Source organism: Tympanuchus pallidicinctus, unplaced genomic scaffold, assembly GCF_026119805.1.
Source record: "Tympanuchus pallidicinctus isolate F22 unplaced genomic scaffold, pur_lepc_1.0 scaffold9, whole genome shotgun sequence".
In the NCBI taxonomy this organism is placed as follows: domain Eukaryota; kingdom Metazoa; phylum Chordata; class Aves; order Galliformes; family Phasianidae; genus Tympanuchus; species Tympanuchus pallidicinctus.
In genome coordinates, this window is record NW_026294813.1 from 22,374,137 (window position 1) to 22,386,539 (window position 12,403).

The 12,403-nt window shown below is 50.3% G+C and overlaps 1 protein-coding gene across 2 annotated transcripts in view; it reads right to left on the reverse strand.

Moving 5' to 3' along the window:
• Window positions 1–1,605: 1,605 nt before the first annotated feature.
• Window positions 1,606–12,403, reverse strand: part of ZBTB7C (zinc finger and BTB domain containing 7C) — a 106,262-nt gene continuing 95,464 nt past the window's right edge. For both annotated transcript variants that reach the window (XM_052670072.1, XM_052670073.1), the window contains 2 exons: window positions 9,819–11,021; window positions 1,606–5,930 (listed from right to left, as the gene is read on the reverse strand). In XM_052670072.1, the coding sequence (XP_052526032.1) occupies window positions 5,318–5,930; window positions 9,819–11,005 (1,800 nt within the window). In that variant the 5' untranslated portion in view covers window positions 11,006–11,021 and the 3' untranslated portion in view covers window positions 1,606–5,317. The remainder of the gene's footprint in view (window positions 5,931–9,818; window positions 11,022–12,403) is intronic.

The window sequence follows — 12,403 nt, forward strand, 5'->3', positions numbered from 1 at the left end:
GATGATGACAACACCAAGCTGATCTTAAATGTCCCTTCCAACCCAAACATTCCATGCTTCTCTGACATTTAAGGTGTTTGGTGACACCAAGCTGAGTGGTGCGGTTGACACGGTGGAAGGAAGGAATGCCATTCAAGGGACCTCAACAGGCTGCAAAGGTGGGCCCGGGTGAACCTGATGAGGTTCAACACAGCACAGTGCAAGGTTTTGCACTTGGGCCGGAGGAATCCCAGGCATCCATGCAGACTGGAAGGAGCGGTCCTTGAGAGCAGCCCTGCAGAGAAGGACCTGGGGGTCCTGATAGATGAAAAGCTGAACATGAGCCAGCAGTGTGCATTGCAGCTTGGAAAGCAAATGGCATCCTGGGCTCCATCAGCAGAGGGGTGGCCAGCAGGGACAGGGAGGTGATTGTCCCCCTCTGCTCTGCTCCTGTGAGGCCCCATCTGCAGTGCTGTGTCCAGGTCTGGAGCCCCCAGTACAAGAAGTACAGGGAGCTGATGGAGAGGGTCCAGAGGAGCCACAGAGATGATCAGGGGACTGGAGCACCTCCCCTACGAGGACAGGCTGAGGGAGCTGGGCTCGTTCAGCATGGAGAAAAGAAGGCTGCAGGGTGACCTCAGGGCAGCCTTTCAGTGCCTAAAGGGAGCCTGCAAACAGGAGGGGAGTCAACAATTTGAAAGGGTAGATAATGGCAGGACAAGGGGAAATGGCTTGAAGTTGAGGGAGGGAAGATGGAGTTTGGATGTCAGGGGAAGTTCTTTGCTATGAGAGTGGTGAGGTGCTGGAACAGCTGCCCAGAGAGGCTGTGATGCCCCGTCCATCCCTGGAGGTGTTCAAGGCCAGGTTGGATGGGGCCCTGGGCAGCCTGGGCTGTTATGAAATGTGGAGGTTGGTGGCCCAGCGTGTGGCAGGGGGTTGGAGATTCGTGATTCTTGAGGTCCCTTCCAACCAGGGCCGTTCTGTGATTCTGTGAACTCCAATTCTTTAGAGCCTTCCATAAGCCTTAATTGTTTCACAAAAGATGCCAAACTGCAGCAAACATTGCAGAAGATGGTCCTGCTGAGAATTCCCAGACCTATTTACTTTGGAAACCAAGCTAAAAATGACATCTTTTCACCAGAATGAAAGCAGGCAAATCTTTTAATTCAGGAACAACCCTCCCCAAATCAGATCCTGTACAAGGCTACAGAAGGCTATGAGTGGGTTGTCTCCACCTGTGCAAGAATAGTTATTTGGTTGTGGTTAATTGGTGTGCAGAAAGCCCCTGGTTGGTAGATGCAGTAGGACACGCTGGAGGACTGCACCTGCCCCATACGACCACGAGCCCAAACCTATGGGAACCCGTGACAGCCGATGTCTGGTGGCAGAGATGTCCCCAATCCACCACACGAGGGCACTGCGGGTTTGAGCTGTCGGCAGGTCGCGGACAGCCAAACCCAGAAGGATGGAAAAAACCCAAATTGCTCTTAGGCACCCCTTTTTTTCCCTTTTTTCCTGCGGGCTTCCTCTGAGGGCACTGTACCGACTCGTGCAATACCACCATCCCACGCCATCATTCCCCATGTCCAAGCCCCACAGCAGCACAAAGGAAAGACACAGAGCCACTGCTTTGTAACACTTTATTTTCCTCCATGGGTGTAAAATGTGCAACAGGGACATCTATAGGACCACTGCTTCATTAGCCAAGGGGAGTCGCGACCAAACAAGAAAGGGGAACAAGAGATCTCACAGCATTCTGCCTACAGCCCATAGTGCAAGTCGTGTGAAACATCAGTACAACACAAGAGAACTATGAACAAAAAGGCATTTCCACGCCACAGCTGTGTTCCCCCCAGCCAGCAGGGCGGCACGGCTCCTGGGGCCAAAGGGGCAGAGAGCAGCAGGGCCATGGGGCATCTTCTGCAGGAAGGGCTTTTGTCTTTTTCCCTTTTCTCCGTTTCATTTTTCCACTTGGGAAGGAAGTCACACGCAACTCAAGGAAATGCAGGCTGCGCCAAAAGGTGACAGCAGACCCCCCAGGCCTGACCACAAGGCATTCCCAAAAACAAGGTCTTCCTATATTTGCCTCTTGCTTCCCGAAGTGCACGCTTCCTTCCTTTCTTTTTCTTTTCCTTTTTGCTCTGGATGCTCCAGCAGATAACAGCAGCTGCTTGAGAGCAGAGTGTAGCCATATGTTGCTGCTAACAAGCATCTCCCAAAGCCAGTTTTCTTCCTGCAATTCCCATGTGCCTGATTAGCACACAGCTCCTCCAAGCAATTTTCACATTTTCATTTCACCCTCCCCTTGCGAGTCCTTTTTTTTTTTCCCTTTTTTTTTTTTTTTTTTTTTGACATTATAAGTAAACCAGAATATAAGATTGGATTGAAAGCCACAAGATTTAAAACATAAAATGAAAACTTCACTCCCCAAGATGAAGGCATTGAGAGGACGCTCAGCACCATGCGAGCTGCAAAGCCAGATTTGGGAGACCAGAGCTCTCAGCGCTGTACCTCTCTTTGAGGAGGTGCTGGGGTTTGTCTGTCCTGCTCCAGATAGATGGCTAACGTCTGGCTGCCTGAACACCAGCATTCTCACTGGTGGTGAGGAGCTTCACCGTAACTCACTGCAAAAGTAGTGCAGTGAATCCAAGCTAGATTTCCAAACCGCGTGAGCAGATGGAAGACAGACCACCATGATGATGCTGGAGGTGGTCCATCCCCAACTTGAACAGGGAAGTCACTCTCCTGCCTGCTTCTGTGCGACCAATGGATGGAAATCACTTGGCAGGCAGAGTCATGGAACCGCTCAGTTCGGAAAAGACCTTCAAGATCATCCGGTCCAACCCATCCCCACTATGCCCACTGACCACGTTCCTAAAGCACACCTAAGACGGTCAGCACGGGGCTGTCTCAATAGGCACAGGGTGCCTGTTCTCTAGTGTGGAATTTGAATGACATGGAGTGGGTCCCACTGCTGATACCAACAACCTATGCTCCAGGCTTCTGCACCTCTTTTAAAAAATAGCACTAAAATAACTTGGAAATTCTGCAGCTTCTTAGCTGCACTGTGAACAATGGGCTCACAACGGTGTTCACTGTCAGCACCTGCCGCAGCTGGACCACAGATGGGGTAAGATGACCAAGGACCACCAGCCCATGAGCTGCAGAGAGCCCTACGGCACTGAGTCACAGAATCACAGCATGGCTCGGGCTGGAAGGGTCCTCGAAGATCACAGAACCGTAGACCCAGCTGCTTCAGAAGGGATGGTTAACAGATGCTTAAAGCCCATCCAACGTGGCCTCGAGCGCCTGCACGAATGCGGCACCCACAGCTCTCTGGGCACAGCTTCCACAGTGCTCTGCTGCTGGGATGAGATGAGGATGTCAGCCCCAAAACGCGCTCACCCACCAGAACACCTGTGGCTGGAGTCACCGTGTGCCACCACCGCAGGGTTTGCTCTCATCCACCCCCCGGCCCCAAAAGCGCTCCTGCCTCTGTACAACCCAACCCAGCGCAGCGCGGGAGAATCAGCCTTAACTCATTAGCGGCCATCAGCATTGCTGTGCCAGCAGCCCCATCCGGTGGGGTGCTTCAGAACAGGTGATCGCTCTGGAGTTCCAAAAACCTGTAAAGGTGGAGCCGAGGTTGGGGGGGCAGCTCAGCTTCCTCAGCTTGGCCACAGGCAAGAGCACCGAGTCCTGCTAATAATTTAACAGCATCGATTCATGGAGTTTAATAAATACGTAAAATTCTTTCTCCTTTAAAAATTTTCATTCGCTTTCTAGCTTTGATGAAAGTTAAGGGTGATTGTCCCGTGAGTAACTAAGGCAAATTTATTGGTGTGTGTGTTTCTCTCTCCTTTTTTTTTTTTTTTTTTTGTTCTTTTATCATTTTTCCCCATTGTTTTGTACATAAAGCAATCACATAAAAATAGTTATAAATAGAAAAACTGCAAATGTTTTCCCCCATAGACAAATAGGAAAAAAAAAAAAAAAAAAAATCACAAATCAGGACCAAAAAAAAAAAAAAAAAAAACCAAAAAAAAAAAACAAACCAACCCAACGTGCTTCAAGTTCTTGTAGATCATACAGTACTCAGCATCTTTGGATATTTTACAATGACTCCAAAATAAACACCCGAAGGAACCAGTCCTCTACAAAACATTGCCATGTAGGAAGTTGACACAGAGTTAAAAGGAAAAAAGTTTAATGCAGCTTTAAAAGGTTTTCTTTCTTCTTTCCATATGTTTTGCTCCACCGCCCCCATCAGCTTCAGAGCAGAACCATCCATGGGCAAACCAAGGACCGGATGGAGATGGACGGCGCTCCCCTGGTTCCCTTTCATTTGTTGAAGCAAAGGAAAGGAAAAGCCACAGTTTTTAACATTTAGATCTGAACAAACAAACGGTGAACACAGATTATTTCTACTTGCTGGCAAGTAGACAACGCTGTCTGCAAGAAATCTTCAGTGACCCCTTCCCCACAAAGCCCCCTTGATGCCAGCAGCAGGAAAATTTGTGCATCGGAATTTTTTCCGACCAGCACTGCAGATTCAGGGACACTCAAGCGTTTTCGTTGAGTTTTGTCATCAACATGTGGGTAGGAATTAGATGGAAGAGTGAATTGAGGACAAACATCTATGGTCAGCAGTGGTGAATTCTCAGTGAGCAATTCCGAATCTTTGGTTTGAAATGATTTTCATTTCAGAATTCCCTTTGTGGTTTGTTTTTCCCCAAAGCTCCGGATCAAAACATTTCTGATTCTCCCACAAATCTTTCTTCACCTTTTTAAGCAAATGAAGTGAAAATGCTCAAAATGAGGTTTGGTTCTCTGTGTGAAATTGAGAAATGGGAAAAAAAAAAAAAAAAAAAAAAAGAAATAAGCAAAATATCCCCTTTTCCACCCAGATTCCGCCTGGGTGATACCAGAGCCTTTTTTTTTTTTTTTTTTTTTTTGGATGGTTTAGGACTAACCAACCAGGATCCCCTTCAGAACTAGTTTTGTTGCCAGAGTTAGGAATTAACTAAAAAAAAAACCAAACAAACAAAACAACATGAACAATAACAACAACAAAAAAACCAACCAACTCCCAAAAGTCCTTTTGACCCAAACGGCCAAGGAATGTAACATACCAAACCCAAGTCTGGACAGCTCATGGGTGCCCAGTGTCCCCCAGGCAGAGAGTCCCTGGGATGGCCATGCCCCATGCTAAGGCAAGTGACATTTTGGGAGCATTGAGGACAACAGCAGCCTTGGACGGGGCCACCGACGTCGGGTGACCCAACCCCGAGCGCACGGCGGAGCCTGGCGGGGAGGAAGGCAGCGGCCCCAGCGCGGGCTAGTTGGTGGCCTCAGAGATGGGCGCCACGTGGCCCAGCCCCGCCAGGCCGTTGAACCCCGTGCCCCACGGGTCGGCCAGCGGGAAGAAGGGTTGGGCCGCCAGGTTGTCGCCGTGGCCGAGGGCGAAGGCGAAGATGCCCGCGTTCCGCTCCATGTCCAGCTGTGCTCGCCGCAGCAGCTTCCTCTGGGTGTCCTCCAGCTCCTGTAGGCTGAAGGCCGCCTTCGTCCCGCTCAGAAAGTGCTCGGGGCTGGGGCCGGGAAGGCACATGGGAAGGCCGCCTACTTCCTCCATAGCCGGCGGCACCATGAAGGCCTTCTCCACCGGTGGGCCGCTGGGACCGAAGAGCAAACCGGCCGCCCGCCATGCTGCTGGCTTGCGGCCCCGGCGCGGCCGCGCCATCCGGCAGCTCTGCCGCTTGACGTGGCGGTGGAGGTGATCGGAGCGGGTGAAGCTCTTGTAGCAGAACTCACACTGGTAGGGCCGGACGCCCGTGTGGATGCGCATGTGGTTCTTCAGGTCGTAGTTGTGGACGAATTTGGCGTTGCAGTGGATGCACAGGTAGGGCCGCTCTCCCGTGTGCTTCCGCATGTGGATTTTGAGCTTGTCCTGCCTGCAAAAGAAGAGAATTCAGCTTCATTCCTGCACTGCGGCGTTCTGTGGACCAACCCGAAATGGCTCAGGTTGGGAAAAATCCCACAAACCCACCCTGAACAAACGGCAAAATACTGTAGAAGCATAGAATTGCTTGAGTTGGAAGGGGCCCTTAAAGGTCATCGCATCCGACTCCTTGCAATGAACAGCGACAAGGTCCCTTCAACCCAAAGCATTTCTTTGATGTTATGCTTCTAAGGAATCGTTAATGGCCTTCCCAAGCCAACCTTTCCATGAATGATCGTTAAAGTCACAGAACCGTAGGGTCACGGCGTTGGAAAGGACCTTTAAAGGCCACCCGATCCCACTGCCCTGCAATGAACCATAACACCCACAGCTCCATCAGCCCCGTCTGGAACAAACTTGGGTGCCTCCGGGAATGAAGCATCCGACACTTTTCCTGGCAGATGCTTCAACGCACGCACAGAAACTATCCGGAATAAATTCCACGCGTAGATGACCACATCTGGCCGCTAGGTGTCTCCACAGCCCGGGTTTGCAGCTGGAGGCTGGCAGCACCGATGGCACCTGCTCACAAAAGGTTTAGACGCAGGGGATGGTGCAGCACCCATCCCCATGGCATCCATCTATACAGCTCACCTGATTTTTAAGGTGGCAAGCAACAACGGAGAATATTTTCCCAAGCTGGCAGCCCAGAAGCTATTTATTTATTTACTTATTCTTTATTTTGTGGTTTTTCCTTCTGCACACTGCAAAACTTACAGCTGAGGGACACAGCTGTAATAAGAGAAGCTGGCTGCACGTGAACTGAGCCACAACACACGAGAGGGGTTTCTACATGGGAAGTAAATGTGGGAGAATTCCATTGATTTTGGGAATGCTTTCAGTTCAATCCCTCCAAGACATCGGGAGAGTAGATGGGAGTAATGTCATCAGTATATAAAGGATATAAGGATGACAGCAGAGGAAAAAACAAGCCCAAATATATTGATGCTGGCAGGCTGAGCTCTCAGAACCCACATTCTGCTGCCTACATACTGATTCCTGCCATTCTGCTATGTTTGGCGAGACGATTCAGTCCTGGCGTCTACATGCAAGCTGATGCTGCTCCATGCACAGGACAGAGCTGAACCAGTACTTGTAGCCATGCTTGTGTCTTTCACCCAGCTGTGCCTAGGGGACATAGAGCCCATGGTCTTGGAGCTCTGCTCATCTCCTGGGATGCACATCTGCTTCTGCTTGCCTCAGTGGTGCTGCTGAGGTCACCTGGGTGGTGGGGATGGATGGAGGAGGGCAATGGAAGCGCAAGCTGAGTCCATGGCCCCATACATCACATCTGGGACTACCCTAGGCAGGGCTCCGTGGGTTCTGCAGGCACCAAAGTCTCACCTAAAGGGGCCTGAAAGCCTCTAGGCAGAGATACAAGACTCCATGAAAGATGCAAAGAGGTGTCCCTGGCAACAGTGCCACTTGGTCACCACCTGTAAGGAGCAGCCCCAATGCTTTCCCAAGGTTTGCAGCTCGTGCAGCACTTTGGAAGGCAGAAGGAAGCGCCTCCTTGGGCCAGAACCCAAGAGCCAGATGAGAAACTGTCTAAGATGCCATTATTCTGAGATCTTAGTGAAGCCGTATTTCCCCTCAGTCTCCCAAAGTGCTGAAATCAGTTCTCACAAGCAGACAAAGCAGCACAGAAAATTGCAGCCCAAATGGATAACGTTCAGTGGAGCTGCAGGCAGACGGACACCGGGTCACATAATGGGAAGTGTTGGAAAACGGTAATGAAAAGCAGAGCTCCCAGCTTCACCTATAATAGAATTTAAACCCATGTATGCCATGTTTAACCTCACAGAATCGCTGTTCCTAATAAACACACGGCATGCCAAGGCTGTAAATCCTGCATACAGGGTGACCACGGTGGGTGCTCTTCTCAGCTGGGTGCTGCATTTGGGGCAGCTGTGGGGTGCAGTGGAGGATGCTGGATAAAGCAGAGGGAGAAACACATCCTCTCTGTGTGAACATCCTCAGTGCAATTGCATTAGGAGAGCGATGAAGGCTCTGCAAGCTGTCACAGCACGAATAATGTGAGCAAATAACATTAACCTTTCTGTCTGCAATAGTTTCTCCTTGAGCCCTCTGGGGCTGTCCTGGTGGGAAAGCTGAACTTTTTGCAGTGTTCTCTATAGGGCTCGAGCAGTGCACCACAGCAAACCAGAACCTGAGCAGTCTTTGCTGAAACAATTAACGAGCTATTAAGTGAAATCCTGAGGGCAGATGGCCCTGCTAGAGGGGAGTGGAAGAGGCAGACCCTGAATGTGAAGACCCACAAAGTGATGGTGATTGCATCCAGTGGGGAGTTTGGGGGAGCCCCAGCCAAAAACCTCATTTTCTGTATCTGTCTATATAATTCTGCTCCTGCACAGTTCCACAAGTGCAGAAAGGATGCACAGGAGAGATTCATCCAGAAAACCAACCCACAGTACTCCTCCTCCATGTCACTGACCCAGCCCTTCTATCACAGCTTGGACCACAGGTCAGGATACCCAAACTCTCCTCTGAGCCTTCCTAGACATTTTCACAGTGCTGACATCACTCTGCATCTCAGTTTCCTGATCCAAAGCCAATGATACAGCTGTCATTCCTATCAGATTTGGGGAGCTGTGCACTATAGCCTCCAGATTATCCCCATTATGGGAATGGTGTCAATGCATCGTAATGCAGAGGCTGCCATGTTGATGGAAAGGAGCATGGAAACTTATTATTTCCCTGGGAAATAGGTTTCCCAGGGAACCTGCTTTGACAGGGGGGTTGGACTCGATGATCTCTGGAGGTCCCTTCCAGCCCCTACAATTCTGTGATTCTGTGATTTTTGGGAGTATGGAAACATAGTTTTGCTCATCATCTACATAAATTCTGCTCAAATGTTATCACAGAGTCAAGAGAAGAAAAGAGGCTGAACATGAAGCACCCCAGGGACCCAGCCATTGTCACCATCTCTGCTTTGCCCACTGTGAGTATTATTGTCCTCTGGCTCAGCCTAATGGGGCTCACAGCCAGGAGCTGAAGCACCATCCCCCTGTCAGAAAGCTTTATTATTATTATGGTAAAGATTGTACTCATTAGATATTAATTATACCCAGCAAGAGCAGGTCCAGGAATCTATTTGTCTCTGCTCCACAGTTAAATGTGCCCAGGCTTTCAGAGCAAGATGCAGCATGACATGGGCATAGCTCTACTGGAGCCTGCTCCAGTTTTTCACTTCTGAAGCTCTGCTGAGTGCAGAGAAGTGCAGTGGTGCCTCTCTGTGAGCAGCCTGGCTTTAGGGCCGGTCTCACCCAATGTGAGCTACCCAATTTCATGTAGGTTGATGCAGAGGTGCTGATGGCAGAGGCAACGAATCCAACCCTTGCAAACCAAAATGTAATCTTAGGACTGATCCAGCCTCAGAAAGCACAGACACTGATCAAACAAGTGCAATTTGATTGGTGCCTACAGCAACACCCAAATGATGCACAAACCCAAACTAATGACTTCCCTCCACTCAGCGTCCTTCCCACTCAACGCATCTCCCGGCGTGGTAGGGATGAAGCTCTCTTGGCTTTCTGGCCACAGGCTGCCATTTTTTTCCAGCTCCCTCTTTTCCCACTGTGCTAAATGACGACGAGATTGAAAATATCCCACTGGTTCCTCAAGTTTTGTCCTGTGAGCAGCTATGATCTACAGCTCACCGAAATGGGTGAGTTCATTTTCTTTCTCTCCCTCTTCTCCCTCCCTCTTTCTCAAAGGGTCGGGGACCAGGCCCTGCTCTCTCTGCTATGTTTCTGGGGACAAAAGGGACAAACAGCTCCGGAACCAGCCCCCCTCTCCCCTCAGCACGCCGGGTGCACACCTGGTAAAGCGGACCTCACAGATATTGCACATATACGGCTTCTCCCCTGTGTGGGTCCTCATGTGCCGGGGCAGCTTCCCAGCCCCCATGATGACTTTGTTGCAGATGGGACACTGCTGGGATGCCTTGGGCTTTATCTTCCTCTCTTCCTCCAGGGGCCACGGAGGAAAAACTCCTGCGAACTGAGTAGCGCTGAGGAAATTGAGATAAGCGCTGTAGTCGGTCTCTGCCTTAATGTGCCCTAAGGGAGCTGCTGGGGTGTTGGTAAACATGTCCTTGAAGAAGTCATTAGGGAAAGGAGGCGGAGGCAGCTCTTCCTTCTCCTCCTCTTCCTTGATCTTCCTCTTATTGATCACCAGATCCAAGGGGCCATTGTCTATCTGCGGCTCTTCGAGTTGGGGAAAGCTGCTAAAATCACCATTCCACAGATGGGGGAAGAAGGGAGGGGCAAAAGGAGAGAGGGCTGGCCTCCTTTCTGGGATGTTTGCCTTGGGGTACAAGTTTTCCCTCAGCAAGGACTCGATGGAAAAGTCTCTTATCACGCCCAAGTGCCCGGAGGAGTTGTTGGCCGGGTAGTGATTCGGAAAGTCTTTAGGTGCTTCGGTGAACGCTTCCTCAGTGAGATCAGACTTGGAAGGACTTTGGTGACAGCTTACTTCTTGGCCATCAGTCAGGTTCTCCTGATTGACAAAATCTTCCACTTCTTCTTCCTCCTCCTCCTCTTCTTCCTCCTCATCTTCATCTTCGTCTTCGTCGTCATCTTCGTCCTCTTTGTCGTCTTCCTCCTCCTCCCCTCTGCTGGGCTCCATGATTTCCAGGCAGACGTTAATGATGCACTGGATCTCCAGCATCTTGGCAGCGCTGAGGATGTGCTTGACGTTGGAAGTGGTGATGGTGAGGGTTGAGGTGTAGGCAAACTCGAGGATGGCAGAAAGTGCTTCAGGCTTGACAAAGTCAATCTCGTAAACATAGGGCTGGTCAGTTAAAGTGCCGGTAGTGAAGAGTTTTTTGAAGTACTTGCTGCAGGCAGCAAGGACAGAGCGATGGGTCCGGTACTCCTGGTCCTGGACGATGAGGATGACATCGCAGAGGAGACCATCGTGTCGCTGTTCATTTAGACCACATAGGACCTCGCTGCTGTGGTTTGGGAAGGGGATCCCAATAAGATCTTCAATGCCATTGGCCATATTCTCATTTAGTGCCCTAGGATGGGACAGAACACAGACAGCAGGACGTGAACTAGGGTTTTCCAATCGGTAACACCCAAACGACACTCCCTCCCCATAGTGTCTTCCTCCCCACTGCCCCACTCACACCTCCTGCTTCCACTTTTGTCTCTGCATCACCTTTAAACCCTTCCACATCCTCTGGGATTTAATTCTGCTTCCCTCTCCCTTACTTCCTCTGTCTCCTTCCTCCTCGGTCCCCACCCTCTCCACCTTTCATAACCACCGCATGTTCCTCTTGCACACCTTTCCCCCAGGAACTTTGTGCAACAAGTCCCTCCCCATCGTGCTTCCTCCACATCCTCCCACAGCCAACATCTTTCCAGGCACACACTGGATCTGCTGTGTGGGGAAAGGGTGATGCTGCATTGCTTCACACTGCTGAGTGTTGGCACCTACACCTCCAAAACGGGACTGTGCAGGGAGTGCCCTCCCATCCACACAATGCTTTGGGGACTGACTTCACCCCGGAGCTGTGATCGCTCCAGTCCCGTCCTTGGACTCATTGGCACAGGACCAGGTACCACAGGTTCTGGAGGCTGAGGCCAAGGACTTGAAGATGCAGCTTTGCATCCCCCAGCCTGAGCATCAGCTCCGTGCTAATTATGGCTGTTGTCTGAAACAAATTGATTCATTACAGCATGCTGGGATTCACCGTGTTAACCAGCTACGCCAGCTCCGTAGAAAATCTCTTTTTTAACTGCCCATAAACGAAAGCAAATCTGATGTGTTCTCCAAGGTGAGTGCATGATCATAAACAGTCCCTGAGCCAGGAAGGAGGAGACACCTTCCTTCTTAGGACATCCTAAAATGAGACACGGTCAGCGAGCACGGTGGGGATGGGCTATGGCTGGGCTTGGGGACCTTAGGGATCTTCGCCAACCTTAAGGATTCCATGATGGAAACAGTAAGAGAAATTAAATGTCTGCTGCAGTCTTGGTCATTTTCATTTTTGTTTGGAAGAAGAATTAGCACGAAAAGGTTGTCACACGAAGAAATGCATCTTCATGTCAGTCTATGTTAATTGTAAATCGCCAGATCATGCTCTGAGTGCAGAAGATACCAAAAACAAGACATCAGACCACCCTGACAATTGTTTGCAGAGGTATCCTTGCTTCTCCCCAGACGTTTGGGTCCATCCTCTCCAATTCAGGCATCATCAGCAAGAGAGCAAGCAAACTGGAACTGGAAGATGGGGGAACACTGCTATGACTCCCTGTGTTAACAGGAATTGGAAAGGGCAGCCGTTGTGCCTACACACGGTCAGTGGGGATGGGCTGAGGTTCAACTTAGTGATCTTAGAGGTTATTTCCAACCTTCATGATTCTGCAATGCTGTGCTTCTGAAAAAACGCACAGC